The sequence below is a fragment of the Halichoerus grypus genome, chromosome 2, assembly GCF_964656455.1.
Source record: "Halichoerus grypus chromosome 2, mHalGry1.hap1.1, whole genome shotgun sequence".
Lineage (NCBI taxonomy): Eukaryota > Metazoa > Chordata > Mammalia > Carnivora > Phocidae > Halichoerus > Halichoerus grypus.
The window spans coordinates 92125793-92151712 of NC_135713.1; the positions used below are offsets into that span (position 1 = coordinate 92125793).

At 37.0% G+C, this 25920-nt stretch overlaps 1 protein-coding gene across 5 annotated transcripts in view; it reads right to left on the reverse strand.

The window, feature by feature from the left end:
• Positions 1-4767: 4767 nt before the first annotated feature.
• FAM151B (family with sequence similarity 151 member B) overlaps positions 4768-25920 on the reverse strand; it is a 47518-nt gene continuing 26365 nt past the window's right edge. For 4 of the 5 annotated variants that reach the window (XM_078067125.1, XM_078067121.1, XM_036067577.2 and 1 more), the window contains 2 exons: positions 24166-24301; positions 4768-7025 (listed from right to left, as the gene is read on the reverse strand). In XM_078067125.1, the coding sequence (XP_077923251.1) occupies positions 6866-7025; positions 24166-24301 (296 nt within the window). In that variant the 3' untranslated portion in view covers positions 4768-6865. Of the gene's footprint in view, positions 7026-10422; positions 10460-24165; positions 24302-25920 lie in introns of all 5 variants that reach the window. The other variant, XM_078067123.1, reaches the window with a different exon arrangement.

Consider the following 25920-nt stretch of genomic DNA (forward strand, 5'->3'; position numbering starts at 1 on the left):
GTAAATACCTAGTAGTGCAATGGCTGGGTCATAGGGTAGCTCCATTTTTAATGTCTTGAAGAATATCCATACTGTTTTCCAGAGTGGCTGTACCAGTTTGCATTCCCACCAACAGTGCAAGAGGGTGCCCCAAGATCTTAACTCAGGGATGTTAATCTTGACTCAGCATCAAAAATTAATAATTTTTGCCAAATCAGTGATGATACTTCTAAGTCTTTTTTTTCCTTTTTAATGTGAGTGGTGGCAGTGAAGAATATGATTACTAGTTGATGCCATGAACTTGATTTATACTAAGGCATCAACAATTTAACCTACCATTGTTTTTCCAACATCAGTGTAAATGTCAACATGAGACAGGCAAATGCTGTTATTTGTGAATAATAACAATTTCACAAATGGTTCTGACCTCATGAATCTCCTAAAAGCATCTCAGGGGGACTGAGGGGTTTGTGAGCCACACTGTAAGAACAACTTGTCTAAAAAATTACTGAGGTTTTGTGTCATCCATCCATCCATCCATCCATCCATCCATCCATCCATTTGTTAAGGGCCTATTCTGACCAGAAATCATATTAAAATGAATAGTTTCTTCCTCTAAAACAACACAGCTGAGAACAAAACACAAACCTGTAGAATAATTATACTCTAGCAGAGAAGGTGCCTCAGAAGAAAGCCCACAGGTCTGCCTGGGGAAGTCACAAAAGACTCCTTAAGGGAACCTTGGTTTATGGCTGAACTCAATAGGCTCTGTGAAAAGATCATGCCTTTCTACTTCAAACCAAAGTTTTTGATTAGCTCTTGAATTCACAAAGTAGCAACAGACTCTCACAGTCATCATTTCAGTTAAATTTTTTGAACTCTTATTACATTCTTTCATCCCAAGGAAAGGATAAAGAAGAAAGAGTCAATGACCAGCCTTAATGAACATTCTGTAGCAGCAAGCAAACCCAAAAGAGCTCAGCCACCAGATTTAGTCAGACTGGTCCCTTTCTTGGGCAGAAACATAGAAACAAGAACCTCCCTAGAGGGCAGGAGGCTGACTGAGCCCCTTTCAAGCCCTGCCTGTTTTCTCTCTTCACTGACAGTGGGACTATGGAAATAGTTTTCTTATTTAAAATTACAGAATAATTAAAATATGTAGTAAAGTACCAATTATTTGGGGGGGATCTTTAAAAAAACTGGTCAAATTATGGGGTGCCTGGGTGGCTCAGTTGGTTAAGCGACTGCCTTCGGCTCAGGTCATGATCCTGGAGTCCCGGGATCGAGTCCCGCATCGGGCTCCCTGCTCGGCAGGGAGTCTGCTTCTCCCTCTGACCCTCCCCCTCTCATGCTCTCTCATTCTCTCTCTCTCAAAAAAAAAAAAAAAAAACTGGTCAAATTAAACAAAAAAGAGCATCCTTCCTAATGTTAGAGTAAGAGGTAAGTGAGTTAAGGGGCAGGCAGATGGGGTTTTGAGTTTTCTTTCCAATTTGGTATAAAGGAGCAATATCAACAAATCACTGAGAAATATAGCTACACTTGGACTCTGTCCTATCCTGTTTGGGTTAGTAGCAGCACCTGACCCTCTGTTACTTAATCGAAAAAACGCATATGCTAGACTCTTCCCTCTCTCCCATACTCCCCATTCAACTAGTTTAAAAACTCTTACAAATTCTTCCTTCATAACCTCTTTCCTCTGTCTCTTGAGCGTTTCCATCCCCATTTGCAATCACCTTACTTCAGGGCTTCATCTCCTTTCACTTCAAGAATGCCAAATCTCGGGGCGCCTGGGTGGCTCAGTTGCCTGGGTGTCTGCCTTCGGCTCGGGTCATGGCCCCGGGGTCCTGGGATCGGGCCCTGCATCGGGCTCCCTGCTCAGTGGGGGGCCCGCTTCTCCCTCTGACTCTGCCTGTCTCTCTCTCTTTCTGTCAAATAAATCAATAAATTAAAATTAAAATTAAAAAATTTAAAAAAATAGAATTTCAAATCTCCTTCTCATGCCATTGTAAACACATTTCTAACACTCAAACTGATAATAAGGCTCCCGTCCTTAAAATGGTGTAATGATTCCTATGACCTACGAGAAAAGAAGCAAATTCCTCAACTCAGAAAGTGAATCTGGTCCCTGCACAAATGCCCAGCCTCATAGTATGGTGCCTCTACATACTTTTTGAACAGGTCAAGTCAGTCTCTTTCCCACTTAGAGTTCCTTTGCTCATGTGCTTATGTCTGAAAGGCCCTTCCTCCTCTTAGCCTACCCAGTGAATCTTGCTCATCACTCAAGACACAACTTAGGTGTTTCCTCTCAATTTGAACAAAATGCTGTCTGTCACCACGACCCGGTATATAGTTCCATCATAGTGGCAAATATACAACTTATTGTTTACGGGTCTCTCTCCCCTACCTAGACTGTAAGATCCTTGAGGTAGAAATTGTTTCTGAATTATTTGCACAGCCTCAGCACATCAGACACTAGTTAAATGCCTGTCCCCTTCCCTCCACGCAGTACTCCCTAGTGAGCCCTGAAGACACAAATGACTAGACAAATTACAGTCCCTGGACGGTAGGTACAAAGAAGAGAGAGAAGCAATCACAGTCACGAGTAAAAGAATGACACTGATGTGGAACACTAGACACTAGAACAAAGACCCTGAGCTCCTGCTGCTGAGGTCCCAAGAACCCCTGTATCCCGCCCCGCTTCTTCCAAGACCTGGTTATCAGACCCTCTTGGTTTCGCTCATTCATTATACTCCCATTTTCTAGATAATAAAAAGTTCTTTAGTACTACTATCTTCATCTTTCTATCATTCAACTATTTTCCTGGCATTGATTCATGAATATATGATTATAAGCAGAGTGTAAGCTCCAACTAGGCAAGCTCATATCTTAAATTTCAAGGTGAGAGATAGGGCATTTTTCTATATATTCACTAGGTACTTAAGTTTTTATAATTACAAGGAAAAAATCTAAGACCCTAGCTCCAATAAACAAGCAAATAAGCAACCTGTTCTGAATAACTTTTAACAATTTCCCACTTGATAAATGAGTACATATCTGACTAAATAGTAATTACATCAAATTTACAGGGCCATAAACTACTGTACTTTATAAAGCTGATTTTTTGAAAAATTGGATCTCACACCAAAGTCTCTTCTAGGACCGGGAGTGTTCTGCCAGGCTTGGGAAATAGCCCTCAGAAGCTATGAGTTCTCAACACCAATAAGTTAGACTTGAGAACCTGGAGGGGAAAAATAGGTTATACTTATTTTGTGTCTGGGACCTTCTTCCCAAATATTTTCCTATGTCTATAAATGCACATAAAGACACACAATTTTACATAAATAGTATGATACCAGACATCTGTTTTGCTGCCTGTAATATAACATCTTTCCATATTAATAAATGTAGATTCTCTGTGTTTATATACTATTGTATTGCATTCTTATACATTAAGGCCTTTATATCATTATTATTTATTAACCAAGTTATGAAGTGTCTGTTCTTTTGCCTATTTTTGACTGGGTTGTTTAGCTTCTTTTTAAAGATCAGTTTATAGGAGTTCTCCATAGATTCTGAGTATGTCCTTTGTCAAATATGTGTTAATGGTGTCTTTTGATGAGAAGTGTTAAATTTTGATAAAGCCCATTAATCAATGTTTTTCTAATTAATGTTGTGTTATAAGCAATCATTGCTAGGGTACCTGGATGGCTCAGTTAGCTAAGCATCAGACTCTTGATTTTGGCTCACATCATGATCTCAGTGTTGTGAGATTGAGCCCCGGGTCGGGCTCCACACTGGACATGGAGCCTGCTTAAGATTCTCTCTTTCCCTCTCCCTCTGCCCTTCTCCCCACCCCCCAAAATAATTTCAAAAAAAATCATTGCCTTGGGTGTGGAGAAATAGGGAAAAACTGGAAATATCTGACACTTTCATATGTCAATTATACCTCTATAAAGCTGAAATTTATCTTTTTTTATAAAGCTGAAATTTAAAAAAAGAAATTATTGCCTACTCCCAAGTCATGAAAACATTCTCCTTTATTTTCTTCTAAATGCTTTCGTTTTAGTTTTCACATTTGGGCCTAAGATCCAACTCAAATTATCATTTGCATATGGTGTGAAGTAGGGATCAGTTACTTTTTTCTGTGTGAATATCCATTAAAAATTTATTTTTCAGGGATGCTGGGGTGGCTCAGTCGTTAAGCGTCTGCCTTTGGCTCAGGTCATGATCCCAGGGTCTGCGATCAAGCCCCGCATTGGGCTCCATCCTCACCGGGAAGCCTGCTTCTCCCTCTCCCACTCCCCCTGCTTGTGTTCCCTCTCTCGCTGTGTCTGTCAAATAAATAAATAAAATCTTTTAAAAAAAATTATTTTTCAATAGAATACATTTTATGATTCCCTTATATATATTTGTTCCCAAGAATGATTTAAAATACACCTTTAAATCTTAACCTAAGTAATAATCAGCTGATAAATTTCTCAATATAAAAGCATTTTGCCTTAAGACTAATATTTTTAAAAATATTATCAAGGGTCATGGGGTGCCTGGATGACTCAGTTGGTTAAGCATCCGACTCTTGATTTCGGCTCAGGTTGTGATTTCACGGTCATGGGATTGAGCCCTCTGTCAGGGTGTGGAGCCTGCTTAAAATTCTCTCTCTCCCTCTCCTTCTGCCCCTCCACCCCCTCTCTAAAAAAAAAAAAAAAAGTATATATATATATATATATATATATATAAAATTGTGTGTGTGTGTGTATTATGAAGGGTCAGATAATCAAGTAGCAAAAATAATCTTCTGGACAAATGACTTTTATTTAAAACCTCATTAAAATGCAGTTCATTTACAAATTCAATTTTCTTTATAAAAGTAAAGCGTGGTCATTTTACAAAATTTATAAAGTAAACATTAATTTTTACTATAATTTTAAGAGTTAATCTTTGTTGCTATTGTTAAAATTTTATAACTATAAAATTGCATCTTTTGCTTTTGGCAAACAACCATAGAAAGTGAAGTTTTAGGTGTTATTTGACAAATGGCACTGCATTTAGTTGGAGCTAAAATTTAAAGTGGAAATATAATTGTCTTCTTTAAATATATGTCTACAATGTTTCATGTTATACCCCTTACTGTTCTCTATCTACAGTGGATATGATCATGTGATAAGTCTAGAAGAAGGGAACTAACTTTGTAGAGTACTTGCTATGTGTTGAGCATTGAGCTAGATGCCTCTATTCCATGAATCTCAATCTTCATAACAACTCTTCAAAAGAATCCTCATTTTCCCTCCATTTTATAGATGAGGAAACCAAGATTCAATGAGGTTAAATATTTCCCAAAATCTATAGCTAGGAAGGGACAGAGGTGAGGCTGTAAAGGAAGTCTGTCTGAATTTAAAACCCAAGCTCTTTTCTCTATATACTACTGTTCTCTGGGAGAAAATGGTTGACAAACAAAGGCAAATTATATATCTTAGGATATTCATTGGTAAGTTTCTTTTCAATAATGAAATAAGTAACGTGTTTTTCTGAATACCTTGCTCAAGACTATGGCACACACTATAAAGGACAGTTAAGAATGTTCCCTTACCATGAAGGACTTTATATAACCTAGCTGAGCAGATAAAACTAACATTTATGACCTAATTAGTGAACAATATCAAATAGTTAAAATTAACTGTTAAAGGTCTGGAGACCATTGTTGTTGTAGGCATTTTTGAAATGATGACTGTGCTGAAGGTCACTGAGGTGATGTTTAGAGTGGGCTACATTATGAAGGATCTTGAAAGAGTAAAATTTAATTAAGTGGCATTTAAGAGACCCCTGGAGCTTTCTGATTTGGCAAGAGGTGCTTACAAAAGTTTTCTTCAGCAGAAATACTCAGGGCATCTCTGAGTAGAATGTGAACAATGAAGTCATGAAGAACTTTTTAAGATTCTAGCAGTAAAACAAGGGCCTGAACTAAGGTGGTGCTGGTGAGAAACTTGAAAATGAAATGATATGTTACTAGGATTAAAATTCTGCTCTCCAGGGGCGCCTGGGTGGCTCAGTCGTTGGGCGTCTGCCTTTCGCTCAGGTCATGATCCCAGGGTCTTGGAATTGAGTCCCGCATCAGGCTCTCTGCTCGGTGGGAAGCCTGTTTCTTCCTCTCCTGCTCCCCCTGCTTGTGTTCCTGCTCTCACTAGCTCTCTCTCTGTGTCAAATAAATAAAATCTTAAAAAAAAAATAAAAAATAAAAAATTCTGCTCTCCAGTAATATTGTACTTACTATAGATAAAATACTATGATTGAAACAAAGAATATAAACAACATATATAGTTGTCAGCATGCTCCCAACAATATGGAAATTCTAGATCCATCTAATTTAATCTATATTGTTTTCAGTAAATGGATTTTATTCTGTTATGAGAAAGCTGCTCACCTCTGTGAAAATTAAAACATTTTTAAAGCCCTCTTACTCTTCCTTAGTCTCTGAAATAACAAGTTCTCCAGGAAAAAAGAAAGAGGGTGCCACAAATTTGTGGAATCTCTGTAATGCAAGGCCAACCAAAGTGTGATTTATACCTGTATCACATGTAATGCGATTACAGGTTATGACATGTAAATTCTTTCAATTATCTTTAGCATATCAAAATTACATTTTATAAAGGGGTTTAAAGCATAATTTTCCTAAATTATTATTAGACCAGGCCCACTGAAATCTCTTCTTTCCAAATCTTTGAAGTACAAACAGTATCATAAGGGCATAGGCCTAAGAAAGTAAGCACTAAGTGTTTTTTGATTAGATGAATTAAAGCATGAATCAATCATCACAATTTATATGGTAATTAATTCAGACCAAAGCAGAGGATTATGAAACCAAAACATGAAATAATTTAGAAGAATCTTCTTAGAGATTAACTTTGACTCCAATGGCTTGTTTAAATTCATGGTTTTGTGGTTCCAAGATGTCATAGAAAACTTGTTTTTTGTCAAAATGGTCTCTAATGCAAAGTAAATCTTCAATGGAATAGTTATCATTTTTCCCAGTCCAAATAGTCAGGCTGTACCTGCATTAAAATAAAACAGAATTTTGTAGTGAAAAGTAAAAGATAAGAAACAGTGATGAGGAATTCCAATAAGCCTAAAAATAGTTACTCTCATTTATCTTTAACCCAAATTCACACAGACAAAAAAATTAATTAGCAGTGCTGGAACATATAGTTCCTGTTTCAGTCCTTCATGAACATCAAAAGGACTAGAGAGAAAAAAACACACATTGCCATCATCTAAATTAGGTAACTGCTGTATCTGAATTACAGGAATGGGAAATGGCTTTGAAAACCCAGACTGGTAAAACTGAAAACGGGCCGAATTTTGGACAAAAAAACTGAAGAGATTGTATTGCTGATCAAGGAATCTGTTCTCTACACAAAACCTACAGCTCTAACTTGGGTTTTTTTCAGTAGGCTGGGTAGGGTCAAAGGCATGACTACAAGAGATTATGAAGAGACACTAATGTCAATGACATTACCAACATTCATATTCACTTACAAGTGGCCCCACTCTCCCTTCTGGGGGGAGGGAGGTTGTATGAGATATAAGAATGCCAAGAGATGTCACTAAGGATGCCAAACAATAAATTTAGATCCATTTCTGGGCATTAAAAAAGCAATAATAACATATGCAGATTTATCATGGATGTTAAGAACATACTCAGAATTTTAATGTTATTTAAGTTGTGTATTTTCATTTCTTCCAGTAGACATTACTTCTATTACAATACTCCTATTGCATCAGTCTAAGAAAATGCAAAGCTGCTAAGTAGTTTCATACTTATTTTCCCCATAAACATTTCAGAATGCAGGAAAAAAATCTCCAAAACACTTCTTCTACTAATAATAAGAAATAGTCTAACCAAGGTATGTGTTCTTGCTATGTTGACACGTTCCTGTCCTTAAGGATGGTGACACCATTCTAGAGATGTACTTTGAATTTTATTCCACAGCAGCATTATGTGGCAAAACAAAAAGAAATTTTAAGCTACAGATGAGGACACACACAGACACACACAAATGGGAATTACTTTAGGATCCATATTTTTACAACTTATCAAGACTGAATTAGAAAGAATTAAAAAATCTGGATAGATTAATTACTAGTAAAGAAACTGAATCAGCAATTAAAAATCTCCCAATGAAGAAAAGCCCAGAACCAGATGGCTTCACTGTTGAATTTTCCAAACATGTAAAGAAATAACACCAATTCTTCTCCAACTCTTCCAAAGAACTGAAGAGCAAGAAATTTCAGCAGCATTATCTTGATACCAAATCCAGAAAAGACACTACTAGTAAAGAAAACTGTAAGTCAATATCCCTGATGAATATAGATGCAAAAATTCTCAATAAAATACTACCAAATTCTGCAGCACAATAAAAGAATCATTCACCATGATCAAGTAGGATTTATCCCTGTGATGCAAAGATAGCTCAACACACACAAATCAATCAATGTTACACATCACACTTAATAGAATGAAAGAAAAGAATCATATGATCATTTCAGTAGGTGCAGAAAAAGCATCCGACAAAATTTGACATCCACTCATGAAAAAACTTAATAAATCAGGCTCAGAAGGAACATATCTCAACAGAATAAAGGCCATATATGACAAGTCTACACCTAACAGCATACTCAATGATGATAGGTTTTCAATGATGAAAGGTTTTCCTCTAAGATCAGGAACAAGACTAGGGTGCTCACTCTCGCCATTCTTATTCAACATAGTACTGAAAGTCCTAGCTACAGCAATGAGGCAAGAAAAAGAAATAAACAGTATAAAAATTAGAAAGAAGTCAAATTGCCTCTATTTGCAGATGACATGATTTTGTACATAGATTTTGTATACTCAACCAAAAAACTGTTAGATCTAATCAATGAATTCAATAAAGTTGCAGGATACAAAATTAATATACAAAAATCAGTAGCATTTCTATACACTAACAGTGAAATTTCTGAAAAAGAAATAAATTGATCTCATTTACAATAGCATCAAAAACAGTAAAAGACATGCGAATAAATTTAACCAAGAGGTAAAAGATCTTTAAACTAGAAGTTATGATACTGATGAAAGAAATCAAAGAAGACATAAATAAATGGAAAAGTATTCTGTCTTCATGAATTGGAAGAATTAATGTTAAAAGGTCAGTACTACCAAAAGATTCAGTGCAATCCCAATTGTAATGGCATTTTTTAGAGAAGTAGAAAAAAAACTCCCCTAAAATTTATATGGAATCACAAAAGACCCTGAATAGCTAAAGAAATCTTAATAAAGAAGAACAAAGCAGGAGGCAGCATACTTCCCGATTTCAAGTTATACTATACAGCAATAGTCATCAAAACAGTGTGGTAGTGGCATAAAAACAGACAAATAGACCAAAAGAACAGAATCAAGAGCCAAAAAATAAACCCAAGCATATATGATCAACTAATATTTGACAAGGGAGCCAAGATTACTCAATGGAGAAAAAAGTCTCTTCAATAAATGGTGCTAGGATAATTGGATAGTCACATGTAAAAAAATGAAACTGACCCCATATCTTATACCAGTCACAAAAATTAACTTCAAATGAGTTAAAGAATTAAATGTAGGATCTGAAACCATTAAACCCCAAGAAGAAAACATAGGAATAAAGCTCCTTGACATGGGTCTTTGTAATGATTTTTTGGATATGACACCTAAAGCACAAGCAATAAAATAAAAAATAAACAAGTGGGACTAAATCGAACTAAAAGGCTTCTGCACAGCAAAAGAAACCATCAACAAAGTGAAAAGACAACCGCTGGAATGGAAATGGGACAAAATATTTGCAAACCATATATCAGATAAGGGGTTATTATCCAAAGTACATAAAGAACTCACAGCAAAAAACTAATAGTAATAAACTATAACAAAAAAACAAATAACCTATTTTAAAAATGGGCAAAGGACCTAAATAGACATTTTTCTAAAGAAGATATATGAAAGGCCAACAGGTACATAAAAAGATGCTCAAGATCACTAGACATTATGGAAATGTAAATCTAAACCACAATGAGATATCATTTCATGCATGTTAGAATGGCTATCAAGACAAGAGATAACAAATGCTGGTGTGGATGTTAAGTAAAGGGAATCCTGTGCGCTGTTGGTGGGATTATAAATTGGTACAGCCACTACAGAAAATAGTATGGAGGATCCTCAAAACTACCATATGATCCAGCAATTCTACAATATACCCAAAGGAAACAAAAATATTAATTTGAAAAAATATCCACACCCTCATGTTCATAGAAGCATTGTTTACAATAGCTAAGACATGGAAACAACCTAAGTGTCCATCAATGGATGAATGGATTAAAAAGTTGTGGTATATACATATATACAATATAGTATTATTCAGCCATAAAAGAATGAGGAAACCTTACCATTTGCAACGGCATGGATGGACCTTGAAGGCATTAGCTAAGTAAAATAAATCAGACAGAAAAAAACAATACTGTACAATCTCACTTATATGTAGAATCTAAAAGGAAAAAAACTCACAAAGAGATTAGACTCGCGGTTATCAGAGGTAGAGGGTGGGGAGGGGGAAATGGAGGAAGGTGGTCAAAGATACAGACTTACAGTTATAAGATAAGTAAGTACTAAGGTTGTAATGTATAACATGATGACTAGAGCTAACACTGCTGTATGACTACATAGGAAAGTTTTTTAGAGAGTAAATCCTAAGAGTTCTCATCACAAGGAGAAATTTTTTTCCTTTTTCCTTTTCTTCTTTCTTTTTACTGTATTTATACGGGAAGGTGGAGGTTAGCTGAATCTATGGTGGTAATCATTCCACAATATATATAAATCTAACCATGATGCTGTATACCTTAAACTTTTACAGTGATGGGGGTGCCTGGGTGGCACAGTCAGTTAGGTGTCAGATGCTTGATTTTAGCTCAGGTCATGATCTCAGGGTTGTGGAATCAAGCCCCACGTCAAGCTCTACGCTCAGCATGGCGTCTGCTTAGGACTCTCTCTCCATCTCCCTCTCCCCCTCCCCCTGGCTCTCTCTCTCTCTCTCAAATAAATAAATAAATCTTAAAAAAAAAAAAAAAAAGCTTATACAGTGGTGTATTTCATTTATTTCTCAATAAAACAAAGAAATACAAAAAAAAAACCCTGTATTTTTTTGCTAAAATGGCATCTTTATTACTTTATTTGAACACCATAATGACAAACCTTATAAAAAAAAAAAATACAGATATGAATTTAGGTTACAAAAGGAGCTCTCCAGTGTTATTCTGCCTCTTTTAATCCTCCATTATATTTAAAGAGAAATAGGGAAAAAAATTGCCTCAGGGTACCTTAAATTGTATTTATTCAAATCAATTCTCAGGTTTCATTTTTTAAGCTCTTTTTCTTAGGAAATAACATATATAGGAAAAATGCATAAAACATAAATATGCATTTTAACAAATTATTATAAAATGAACTCCAGTGTAACCAAAACACAAATCAAGAAGTAGAGCACTGCCAGTACCTTGGGAGGTACCTATTTGTCACTCTGTGATCACAACGTTTCCTCTACCCTGGAGTCCTCAAAACCTTGACCTTTGTGGTAGCCATATTCTTGCTTTTCTTTATTTACTACCTATATATCCATCCCTAATGAGTACAGTTTAATTTTTGCCCGTTAATTTTATATAAATGGAATCATATGGTATATATATTTTTGGTCTTGCTTCTTTTTTTAAAAAAGACTTTACTTATCTATTTGGGAGAGAGAGTCCTAAGAGACTAGTCGAGAGTCGAGAGTGAGCGAGTTGGGGGGAGGGGCAGAGGGAGAAGCAGATTTCCTGCTGAGCAGGGAGCCTGGTGCAGGGCTTGATCCCAAGACCCAAGATCGGGACCTGAGCCAAAGGCAGACGCTTAATCTATTTCATGTAAAGAAGTGAAGAGAATTTGCCCATGTCTGTAGATGACAGAGAAAGCCTACCAAAGACATTTCTAGATGAGGGGCACATTCCACCTAAACACTTTGCAACAGTGGGAATGGCATCCCTGAGCGACAAGCGGAAGCTTTCTTGAATTAGGTTTGATCCCAAGAAGCTATGAAGATAACGAAAGAGTTAACACAGAAAAGCCACAGTTGTGACTTTTCCTATTCCTGTGGAAACTCAAAATTTAAAATTTAAGCAATAGGGGCGCCTGGGTGGCTCAGTCATTAAGCATCTGCCTTTGGCTCAGGTCATGATCCCAGGGTCCTGGGATCGAGCCCGGCATCAGGCTCCCTGCTCAGCAGGAGGCCTGCTTCTCCCTCTCCCACTCCCCCTGCTTGTGTTCCCTCTCTCGCGTTCTGTCAAAAAAACAAAACAAAACAAACAAAAAACTTTAAATAAAAAAATAAAAAAAAATAAAAGTTAAGCAATACATAAAAGATTTTACTTAGAGGGGTGCCTGGGTAGCTCAGTCAGTTAAGCATCTGCCTTCAGCTCAGGTCATGATCTCGGGTCATGGGATTGAGCCCCACATCAGGCTCCCTGCTCAGCGGGGAGTCTGCTTCTCCCTCTGCCTCTCCCTCTGTTCTCTCTCTCAAATAAAAAATAAAAAATAAAAAAGATTTTACATAGAGATACCACATTGCCTACCTCCATTGACCAAGAAAAGTTAAAGGCTAAACAAACTCACATATAAGACTCTCTAGGTCTGGGGCGCCTGCATGGCTCAATCGTTAAGCACCTGCCTTTGGCTCTGGTCATGATCCTGGGGTCCTGGGATCGAGCCCCGCATCGGGCTCCCCGCTCAGCAGGAAGCCTGCTTCTTCCTCTCCCACTCCCCCTGCTTGTGTTCCCTCTCTCTCTATTAAATAAATAAAAATTTGGAAAAAAAAAAAAAAAGACTCTCTAGGTCTAAGAAACAGAGTCTTGGTCCCTCTCCAATATCCACTTCGGGCAAGTATCCTGTCCAGAAAAAAAATGACTTTCTTTAAAGTACAATAATCAAAACCTGCAGAGGTTTTACACAACAGAGTACAAGAAAACATAAGGATAAATAGGGGTGCCTGGGTGGCTCTCCCTTTCCCACTCCTCCTGCTTGTGTTCCCACTCTTGCTGTCTCTCTCTCTGTCAAATAAATAAAATCTTAAAAAAAAAAAAAAAAAAAAATATATATATATATATATATATATAAGGGTAAACAAATGGCAGATGGAGAAATAAGAACTTAATCTTTAAAAAACTATCAGGTAGCAGAAATATATGTAAAACTTAAAGAATGCCAAAAGGCAGATGAAAGCCATGACCAACATTTTTTACATGATGCAACAGCTTCTTTGAAGAAAGAACACAAAGCAGAGGTATGAGCTCATGGAAGGGGATACAAGACAATATAAAAAAGATGATGAAACATTAATTGGCAGATTTTAGGAAAGAAATGAAAAATTAATACTACAGAAATAAAGTGAAATCGGAAGATATACAAGGGAAAACAGACATTGTTGCAAATACTGTAAGGGATATAAAAGATAGATAATAAAATCAAGAAAAATAAAATCCAAATAAATAGAAAGGAAAGAAAGACTAAAGAGAAAAAACAGATACCAAAGATAGGCAACGGAGATCTAAATATTCATAGCTGGAATCCCAGAAAGAGAAAAGATAAGTTTACAAATAAAATAGAACAAGTATTGGGCGCCTGGGTGGCTCAGTCATTAAGCGTCTGCCTTTGGTTCAGGTCATGATCCCAGGGTCCTAGGATCGAGCCCTGCATCGGGCTCCCTGCTCGGCAGGAAGCCTGCTTCTCCCTCTCCCACTCCCCCTGCTTGTGTTCCCTCTCTCACTGTGTCTCTCTTTGTCAAATAAATAAATAAAATCTTTAAAATAAAAAAATAAATAAATATAATAGAACAAGTATTTTAAAATATAATTCACAGAAACATTCCAGAAAAGAACATTTGAATCTATATACTGAAAACAACCCTTGCTACATTCAGTTGTCCTCCCCCAAAACCCCTGGCCAAATCAAGACACTCACAAGGGCAAAAAGAAAATCAGGCTGGCTTCACATTTTTCCACACAGTAGAAAGCAGAGAAGCAATGTATTCAAAATCCTCAAGGAAAGGCACTGTGAGCTAAGAATTTTACAGCTAGCCAATTTATCATTGAATATAACAAAGCTGGACAATAAGAGACAGTAAGTCAACTAAAATTAGCTGAAAGAGGTGAAGAAATACACTAATTTTATTACTGGTCACAGGAAGAAGTTAACAGGTACCTGTAAAGAAGCAGATTAAGCATACTTTGTGAAATTACAGTAATAAATAACCAATAGAAAAAAAAATGAACCTCCCAAATTATTAAAATTAAAAATACAAAACAAACAGCTACAGTGAAATATTTTCAAAGCTATGCAGATAACAAGTACTCTAGTTTAAAAAAAATGACAGAAACAAGACCAAACAAGACCAACATCTCTGTCTTATAAATAAAAGTAAATAAGTTAAACTCTCCTTTTAAAAGGCTGTTAGATTAAATTAATGGGAGTCAGGTAAGTTTGGTAAGAAATTTACAACAGAGAGAGGGAGAAGGCTGGAAAGAACTCTAAGGGGTTGGGTTGAAATTGGAAGTATCAGTATGAACCCATGGGCTTTATATATGTATATATAGACACATAGAAATGGTTATAGATGTATATATTGGTGTGTGTGTATGTATGCATAGGTGTGTGTCTGTACACATACACAGACTGTAATCACAGATACACAGACAAGCACTTACCAGCTCTGTCCCCTGAGATGTCCTAGAAGCAATGACACTCTAGTAGCAATGATCATACTAACCTCCCAGATTTTACTTTCAAAATACCATCCACCACTATAATCAGGCACACATTCTTGAAGAAGTAGCTAATTTGAGAATTGGGACAGGGAAAGTACATGAGTCTCCAGAGAACATAAGCATGAGATCTGTCATGAGGAAATAGTGAGCTGATCCAAGTTGAGAACATCTTTCATAACAAAAGCCCTGTCATCTTTAAGACTGTCAAGTGTATGAGATAGGGAAAGACTGAGGGCCTATTCCAGACTGAAGGAGACTGATGAGACGTGAAAACTAAATGCAGTACATGTTCTTGGAGAGTTTCTTGGACCACAAAGAAAAAAGAAGCATTTTTTGAATGGTTGGTAAAATCTAATAGCTCCTCAGTCTCATGCTTTTTAGTGGGGTCTTTATCTGATTTGGGAATCAAAGTAATGCTGGCCTACATAGAAAGAGTTTGGAAGTTTTCCTTCCATTTCAATTTTTTGAGACATCTTCAGAAGAATAGATATTAATTCTTCTTTAAATGTTTGGTAGAATTCCTCTGGGAAGCCATCCAGCCCTGGACTCTTGTTTGTTGGCAGACTTTTTATTACTGCTTAAATTTCCTTGCTGGTTATGGGTCTGTTCAGGTTTTCTATTTCTTCCTGGTTCAGCTTTGGTAGTTTATACATCTCTAGGAATGCATCCTATTCTTCCAGATTGCCTAATTTGTTGGCATATAGTTGCTCATAGTTTTTTCTTGTAATTGTTTGTATTTCTTTGGTGTTGGTTGTGATCTCTCCTCTTTCATTCATGATTTTATTTATTTGGGTCCTTTATCTTTTCTTTTGGTAAGTCTGGCCAGGGTTTTATCAACCTTATTAATTCTTTCAGAGAACCAGCTCCTAGTTTCATTGATCTGTTCTACTGTTCTTTAGGTTTCTATTTCATTGATTTCTGCTCTGATCTTTATTATTTCTCTTCTCCTGCTGGATTTAGGCTTTATTTGCTGTTCTTTCTCCAGATCCTTTAGGTGTAAGGTTAGTTTGTATATTTGAGAACCTTCTTGTTTCTTGAGAAAGGCTCGTATTGCTATATACTTCCCTTTTAGGACCACCTTTGCTGCATCCAAAAGGTTTTGGTTTTTTGTTTTTTGTTTTTTAAGATTTTATTTATTTATTTATTTGACAGAGAGAGACACAGTGAGAGCGGGAACACAAGCAGGGGGAGTGGGAGAGGGAGAAGCAGGCTTCCTGCGGAGCAGGGAGCCCGATGTGGGGCTTGATCCCAGGACCCTGGGATCATGACCTGAGCCGAAGGCAGACGCTTAACGACTGAGCCACCCAGGTGCCCTGAATCCAAAAGGTTTTGAACAGTTGTGTTTTCACTTTCACTTGTTTCCATGAATTTTTTAAATTATTTTTTAATTTCCTGGTTGACCAATTCACTCTTTAGTAGGATGTTCTTTAGCCTCCATGTATTTGAGTTATTTTCAAATTTCCTCCTGTGATTGAGTTCCAGTTTCAAAGCACTGTGGTCCAAAAACATGCAGGGAATAATCCCAATCTTTTGGTACCGGCTGAGACCTGATTTGTGACGCAGAATGTGATCTATTCTGGAGAATGTTCCATGTGCACTCGAGAAGAATGTGTATTCTGTTGCTTTAGGATGGAATGCTCTGAATATATCTGTGAAGTCTATCTGGTCCAGTGTGTCATTCAAAGACCTTGTTTCCTTGTTGATCTTCTCCTTAGATGATCTGTCCATTGCAGTGAGTGGGGTGTTAAAGTCCCCTACTATTATTGTATTATTATCGATGTGTTTCTTTAATTTTGTTATTAATTGGCTGCTCCCATGTTAGGGGCAGAAATATTTCCAATTGTTAGATCTTCTTGTTGGATAGACCCTTTAATTATGACGTAGTGTCCTTCCTCCTCTCTTATTACAGTCTTTGGTTTAAAATCTATTTTGTCTGATATAAGGATTGCAACCCCAGCTTTCTTTTGATGTCCATTAGCATGATAAATGGTTTTCCACCCCCTCACTTTCAATCTGGAGGTGCCTTTGGGTCTAAAATGAATCTCTTACAGACAGCATATTGATGGGTCTTGCTTTTTTATCCAATCTGATACCCTGTATCTTTTGATTGGGGCATTTAGCCCATTAACATTCAGAGTAACTATTGAAAGATATGAATTTAGTGCCATTGTATTATTACCTGTAAAGTCATTGTTTCTGTATATTGTCTCTGTTCCTTTCTGGTCTATGTTACTTTTGGGCTCTCTCTTTGCTTAAAGGATTCCTTTTAATATTTCTTGTAGGGCTGGTTTGGTGATCACAAATTCTTTTAGTTTCTGTTTGTCCTGGAAGCTTTTTATCACTCCTTCTATTTTGAATGACATCGTAGGTGGATAAAGTATTCTTGGCTGCATATTTTTCTCATTTAGCACCCTGAATATATCATGCCAGTACTTTCTGGCCCACCAGGTCTCTGTGAATAGGCTGCTGCCAATCTAATCTTTCTACCCTTGTAGGTTATGGACCTCTTGTCCCAAGCTGCTTTCAGGATTTTCTCTTTGTTTCTGAGATTTGCAAGTTTCACTATTATATGTCAGGGTGTTGACTTATTTTTACTGATTTTGAGGGAGGGTTCTCTGTGACTCCTGGATTTTGATGCCTGTTTCCTTCCCCAGATTAGGGAAGTTCTCCACTGTAATTTGCTCTAATATACCTTCTACCCCCCTCTCTCTTTCCTCTTCTTCTAGGATCCCAATTATTCTAATATTGTTTCATTTTATGGTGTCACGTATCTCTCAAATTCTCCCCTCGTGATCCAGTAGTTGTTTATCTCTCTTTTTCTCAGCATTTTTCTCCATCATTTTATCTCTATATCACCAATTCTCTCTTCTGCCTCATTTATCTTAGCAGTTAGAGCCTCCATTTTTTTTTTTAATTTTTAAAGATTTTATTTATTTATTTGACAGAGAGAGACACAGCGAGAGAGGGAACACAAGCAGGGGGAGTGGGAGAGGGAGAAGCAGGCTTCCCACCAAGCAGGGAGCCCAATGCGGGGCTCAATCCTAGGACCCTGGGATCATGACCTGAACCGAAAGCAGACACTTAACGACTGAGCCACCCAGGCGCCCCTAGAGCCTCCATTTTTTATTGCATCTCATTAATAGCCTTTTTTATTTCAACTTGATGAGATTTTAGTTTTTTTATTTCTCCAGAAAGGGATTCTCTAGTGTCTTCTATGCTTTTTTCAAGCCCAGCTAGTATCTTTATAATCGTTATTCTGAACTCCAGTTCCAACATCTTACTTATGCCCATACTGATTAGGTCCCTGGCAGTTAGTACTGCCTCTTGTTCTGTTTTTTGAGGTGAGTTTTTCCACCTTGTCATTCTTGCAGAAAGTGGTCACTTTTCTATTTGTAGAGTTGCAGTTATTCTTTTCTTAGATCTCTGGTTGAGTTCGTAGGTGTTCAGAATGATTTGATAGCTATCTAGCTAAGTTCCTGGGACCAGACGAAACTAAGGTCTCCTACTCCTCCACCACCTTGGCCTCCTCATTGACAATGTGAATTTAGGTAAAAAATCATTCAATAGGCCAAGAAGATCTTTTAATAATAAACTTCTAATTAATTCTTCATTAAGATAAAAGATATATGAATATGCACCAAATAACATATCATGAACATTTTAAAAAGCAAAAACTATGAAGGTAGAAGAGGAAACAAAAATATTTTAACACCTGGAAACTTGAACTCTCTTAGTCCATAAGAAAGCAAATGGCCAAAAAATTAAAGATGATGTATTTGCACACATGCAAAATGGCACACATTAAGATTATTTATTATACCATCCTGTGTAATATCAAATATTGGAAACATTCTTCATGTTTACCAGTAGGAAGCTCATTAAATACCATATTATAGTACATACATAAATACGATGCACCTAGAAAGGAAGCTTACCTTGGAAAGAGTCCCAAGATGTACTGCTAAGTAAAAGGCGGGGGGAAAAGCAAAGAACAGAACAGAAGCAAGGTACATGCTACCTTTGCTTTAAATAGAGGGGAAAATAAGAATCTGTATTTGTATTCACTCTTACCTGAATAAAGAAACTACTAACTGTGGTTATCTAAGAAACTAACAACTGTGGTTAGTGAGATTGGGCAGGACTGGCTAGATGGGAAAGAGGGTTTTCACAGTATAACTCTCTGTTCTTTGGTTTTTGAACCAGGTGAATGTATTAGTTATACATTAAATGAATGAATGAATTACATTAAAAGTATTTTTTAAAGCAAGCAAAAATTAAGGCATAAAAGAGTTAAATTACATAACTAATAATGTACATTAATGGGTTACATAAATTAGTAGTTTTACTCCAATATTAATTTTCCTTTCTTACACAACAAATACCTGAATTTTAACTAGACACAAGATTTACAGAATAACAGCAACATTTCCCGGCTTCACCAGCATCTAGGTATAGGCAGATGACTAAATTACAGCAAATGAGTTGTAAGAGGATGAGAGGTGTGAAACTTCTAAGTCATGCCCTGGAAAGAAAGAGGCCTGCCATGAGCTTCTCTTTTTTCCTTCCTTACTACTGATGGAGTTTTTGAATATAGGTGAGGTTTGGTGGGGTGAGGTCCATAGCCGACAACCAAGAAAGAATTCTTGGGATGTCTTTGGTGCAAAATTGTGGTTTTTTTAAAGAACAGGGACCCGTGGGCAGAAAGAGCTGCTGCACCAGGGTTCTGAGGGGTGGCTGATTATATACTTGGGAGTTGGGGGGAGGTAAGGAAAAGGGAGGTTTTCAAAAGAAATTTCAAATGCTAAAGAGGACCTATAAGATACTGGAGGCCTTGCCATTGTCACGTTAAGGCTGTTTTTCCCTCTAGTAAGGCATTAACATTAAGGCAGTTGGGAGCTTCCTGGAGGAACATTATACTCTGCCTGCCTCAAGTATTTGTGAATGGGCTGCAGATTATAAATGTAGATAAAATTAAATTTAATTTTATCTACATTTCCTTCTGGAAGTTAGATTATTGATAAGAATGCTTTTTTTTTTTCTTGTAAATCACTAAGACATTTTAAACTGAGGGAGACTCTTGTCTTGGAAGACTATAATCTCTATAAGTTAACCATTTGTTTTTCCTTCCTTTAGCTTTAGGGCAGCCAGGAATGCCTGAGGATTGTCACACATTTCCCACCTGGGGGAGGGGGGGAAGAGGGAGGGGGTTTGTGGGTGTCAGCTTGTGCTTTGTCCTCAACTTGCCTTCTGCTCCCTCATCACCACCAACTGAAACTCAGACTGGGCAGTAATCAATCTGACCATATGGATGAAGGAAATGTCCTAAGGAAAGCAGAGAATCAAGATAGAAGCATTCTGGGTCCTTGACATGTGGAGGCACAAAATCAGCCCTGAATTATTTGTGCTTTGCCAGCTATGTGAAAGAGAACTAGACTTGTTAAAGCTATTGTTAATTTAGGTTTCTATTGTAACAGCCAAACTATATCCTCATACAATAGATGAACTCATACAAAATATCTATATATTAAGCCCTTAATAAAATCTACAAAGTAAAATAAGATGTTATCTGATTACAATACAATAAACCTAGAAACTATTAATAAACCCAAAACAAATAATTCAACTACATAGATGCCTAAAAAATTTCTCTTAAAACAACTTTTGAGGAAAAACTCACAATTGTATAATACTTACAAATTGATAATAATGAAAATCTACACAAAAGAAATAATGGGACACTGATAAAGCAGTGGCCAGAGAAAAAAGAAAACTCTTAAATACTTGTATATATATATATTATATAATATATATATAATATATATATACATAGTATATAAATATATTAACATATTATGTTAATATAAAAATGAAAGTAAGTAAACCATCCAACTCAAGAAATTATAAGAAGCTACATAAAACATAATTTAAAAAGATAAAAGAGAAATTCATGAATCATTAATAAAAAACATGAATAAATCTAAGAGCTGATTCCTAAAAAAAGAGAAAGAGATAAATCCATTACCTAGTTTAATCAAGAAACAAGAGGGAAAGCTCAAATAAATAAAATAAGGAAATAAAGACATAGAAGTGTAGGGGCCAAGAGCAGGCCATCCCAACATGGACCATTTTGGCACAAATATTATTTTGAGTTAAAAACAACGAAAATTCCAGCAGATACAGGAAAATCTCTTTACCTCCCCCACAACAGCCAGCATGTACCAGGAAGAGAGCTATGAACAGAGATTGCTCTTAACCTAAGAAACTTACCACATTAATAGAGCAACAGTTGTTTTCCAAACATCTCTCACCTTCCTGCTAATGGTCTTTCTCCCCTTTGAATCCTCAGACCCAACCTTCCTACTCAGCTCCTTGAAGCCTCATGTTGCCTCACAGTCTCTGGAATTTCCACGTCTGCGTGGATTCCCTGTGCGTATTCTATTAAATTTGATTTTCTCCTGTTAATCTATGTCATATTTATTTAGTCCAGGACCTTGAAGGGAAGAGGAATACTTCTTCTCCAACAGAAGAAATTAAAAGAATAAGAAACTATTTTAATAGCTTCTGTGTATAAATAAACTTTCAAAAACCAGGGTGAAATGAACAATTTTCTAGGATAAATATATCAAAATTAGTTCCCCCAAAGATAGAAAATCAATATAGACCATTTACCATATAATAAAAAGGCTGTATAATTAAGCTTTCTACAAAGTATCAGGTTTAGATAGTTTACTAAAACTCAGGTGCAAGCCATTTCAATGTTATTTTTTGTAATATCCCAGAACACATAAAAAGAAGGAATGGTCCCTAGCTTTTTAAATGAAACGTACATAACATTTATACCTAAAAATGAGAAAGAAAACACACTACAGACCAATCTCACTTCCAAATGCAAACAGCCTAACTAAAATTTAGCAATGAAATTTGGCAGTATATTAAAAGAATGATATATTTCATGATCAAGTGGGGTTTATTCTGGAAATGTGAAGATAACTCAATATTATAAAATATTAACATAATTTATTTTATTGATAGATATTGGAAAAAATATTTTTACAGAAACTGAAAAGGTATTTAGTAAAAATTCAATATCCACAGGAATGTGAGTACTTCTTTAATATATGCATATCTGCTTCCCTTACTCTTTCCAATATAGCGAATTACTAAGCTGAGTTTTTTCCTGGATGATTTGGGAAAATTCTTTATTAGAATTCTTTATATCTGTGTGACATATGTATCAAGAATAGTTTTACGAGAATCTTTACTTTTTTAAAAAAAAGACTTTATTTATTTATTTGAGAGAGAGAGAGAACATGAGCAGGGGGAGGGACAGAGGGAGAAGCAGACTCTCCGCTGAGCAGGAAGCTGGATGCAGGGCTCCATCCCAGGACCCTGAGATCTAGACCTGAGCTGAAGGCAGATGCTTAACTGACTGAGCCACCCAGGCGCCCCTAGAATCTTTACATTTTTATGTGTTCAAATATATCAAACTTTCCTTTTTTTTTTTTTTTTTTTTAGAGAAAGAGCGTTTATGCATATGCAAGCATGAGGGGAGGACAGAGGGGGTTTGGCAGAGGGAAAGAGAGAGAGAAAATCCTAAGCAGGCACCACACTCAGAAGCACAGAGCCTGAGCCAGGGCTCAATCCCACAACCCTGACATCATGACTTGAGCCAAAATCAAGAGTCAGCTGCTTAACAGACTGAGCTGCCCAGGTGCCCCTCAAACCTTCCTTTTATAGTGGTGAGAGAAAAATTCTCTAAAGTCCTGATATACAAGGGAAGCCATTTTAGATTTCCTTCTAAGTCAGCAGTACTGTATATAAACTTTTTTCAAGCCAAAAGCCTGATGTATGGCCTGCCATGCATGCATTGTACACCTGGTTTGTGAATGAATAGCCTAAAGGAAAACTGTCTTGTCCTTGAGATATTGATCAATGCTCCCGCTCTCTGCATTCCTTGATGCCTGCCTATATACCAATCTATAATCCTTTGAGCTTTTACAAGATGTAAAAAAGTATATAACCCTGTAAACTCATTCATTCTCTAGAACACTTTCTTCCCTGCGTTTCCCAGGTAGCTTTCTTAATTTGAGCTCAAGTAAAACTAATTTTTTTTTTTTTTTTTAATATTAGAGTTCTTTCTCTGGTAACATTGCGGTGACAAAAGCTTCTCGATTTGTGCCTTACTAAGAAAGGTCTTCTCCATTCTGAAACTATATAAAAGATCATATTTTTTCTTTATGTATTTAATGTTTGATTTTCAAGTCTTTAATTCATCTGGAATTTATTTTGGAAGAAAGATTTTTTTTTTTTTAAGATTTTATTTATTTGACAGAGAGAGACATAGCGAGAGAGGGAACACAAGTGGGGGGGGGCACGGAGAGGGAGAAGCAGGCTTCCTGCCAAGCAGGGAGCCCAATGTGGGGCTCAATCTCAGGACCCTGGAACCATGACCTGAACAGAAGGCAGACGCTTAATGACTGAGCCACCCAGGCGCCCCTATTTTGGAAGAAAGATTACGAAAGGTGCCAGTTTTTTCTGCACAGGTGGCCTGTTCTCACATACCATACTAAACTTTTGCACCAGTGATTTGAAATGATAGCTTTTCCTAAACTAATTTCCATGATAGATTTGGGTTTATTTCTGGATTTTCCCTGTTGCTCTACCGACTAGTATATTAAAAAGATAGTATCAAAACTGCTTCAGTATCTGTACATTTATAATATCTTTTGATATTTAATAGGTGGTCCAACTAATTTTTTATTACATATTAAAATGATAAAACTTTTATATGGAAAAAACTTCAGAAATTAAGATAGAACTCAAAGAGAAACTATTTTATCAACTTAAAACTTTCTGAGAATGTATAAAATAATAGAAAAAGGACATTTACTAGGCACCTACTGTGTTCAAAAACTTTTGTGAGGAATAGAGGTAAAAGACATGATGTTAGGTAAGTGAAGATTCATCAGGAGCTTCATTCAAGTGAGGGAGTATGTTTGCTTACACAATCAGTGCTCATTCTCTCTGTCTCCATCTTTTGCTCACACACAGTCTTTACTTTTTTTTTTTTTAGATTTTATTTATTTATTTTTGAGAGAGAGAAAGAGAGAGCATGAGTGGAGGGGGGAGGGGCAGAGGGAGAAGGAGACTCCCCGCCAAGCAGAGAGCCTGATGTGGGGCTTGATCCCACGACCCTGGGATCATGACCTGAGCCGAAGGCAGACGCTTCACCGACTGAGCCCCCCAGGGCCCCCACACACTGTCTTTACATAATCAGTTTTCATCCTCTGTCTCTTTCTCACATATACTCACAGGCACATGATATTTTGTTAAACTTATACGTACCTGTTTGATTTCTTTAACAGCCAGAGTAACTGAGAACAGGACTGCCTGACTAATGCTGCTCTGACAGGAAATGTTACAGGCTGCTTCAGCTCCTTACATATATATTCCATTTCTTTCACCATTGTCCAGCTGTAACCTGAAATGAAAGAAAGAAATTCAATTTTTCTAACTGGCATCCTAAAAGTCAGTTAAATAAAAAACTAAATTAAATTACCTATGAGTAGGTAATTTATAGGTATTTTATTAAAAGTTCTATTTAGATTCAGAGTGAATTAAAATACCACTTAATACATGAAAATATTTTGAATGGAAAATAGAGACAAAAAATCAAGTCTAAAATCATGCCACAAGTGACCTAGAGCAAAATAAAAAAAGGTTAAAATATTAAAAAAGGTTTTACTAATCTCTCAAGCACAAAAAAAGCAAATTTTGACACTATGTTTATCTTAAAGATTCTAAGACTCTTCCCTTAGGTATATCTGCCTCATTTTTTTTTTTTTAAAGATTTTATTTCTTTGAGAGGGAGAGAGAGACAGAGAGTGAGCAGGAGCACAAGAACAGCGGGAGGGAGAAGCAGACTCCCTGCTGAGCAGGGAGCCTGATGAGGGGCTCAATCCCAGGATCCCGGGATCATGACCTGAGCCGAAGGCAGAGGCCCAACCAACTGAGCCATTCAGGCGCCCCTATCTGCCTCATTAATATTCTCTATAAACATATTTTCCAGGGTGTCTGGGTGGCTCAGTTGGTTAAGCATCTGCCTTCAGCTCAGGTCCTGATCTCAGGGTCCTGGGATTGAGCACGTTGGGCTCCACACTCAGTGGGGAGTCTGCTTGTCTCTCTGCCCCTTCCCCTGCTCATGCTTGCTCTGTCTCTCTCTCAAATAAATAAATAATATCTTTTTAAAAAGGTAAATAAATAAACTTAGATTTCCCATTGTGTTACTTAAGTATTCTTTTCCAATAGAAAGATGCCTGCTAGGTAGTAGATGTTTAAGAAATAATTATCTTCATGATTATTTTTTGGCTAGTCCAAACTATTTGGATTAGAGTAGAAATAGGAAAATGTCCTTCATTTTTTTTAATGATTTTATTTATTTATTTAGAGAGAGAGCATGTGTGTGAGTGGGGGGAGGGTCAGAGGGAGAGAGAGAGAATCCCAAGCAGACCATGCTTTTAGCATGGAGCCTGACACGGGATTCGATTCCATGTCCCCGAGATGATGACTTGAGCCAAAATCAAGAGTTGGATGCTTAACTGACTGAGCCACCCAGGCATCCCAAAAATGACTTTTATATATGGGTTTTAAATCATGTTAAGAGACTGTGGAAAACACACTTGCCTGTTTATAAAGGCTTTGGGAAAAAATTTATATTTTGGGGGGCACCTGGGTGGCTCAGTCGGTTGAGCGACCAACTCCTGATTTCAGCTCTGGTCATGACCTCAGGGCTGTGAGACTGAGCCCCTCATCAGGTTCTGCGCTGGGTGTGGAGCCTGCTAGGGATTCTTTCTCTTCTTTTCCTTCTGCCTCTCCCCCCTTTGTCTCTGAAAAAAAAAAGAAAGAAAGAAAAAAATTATATTTTCAAAATAACAGCCTCTATGGGGCACATGGGTGCCTGGGTGATGCAGTGGGTTAAAGTGCCCGATTCTTGGTTTCTGCTCAGGTGGTGATCTCAGGGTCGTAGGACTGAGCCCCACGTTGGGCTCCGCACTCAGCGTGGAGTCTGCTTGAGACTCTCTCTCCCTCTCCCTCTGCCCC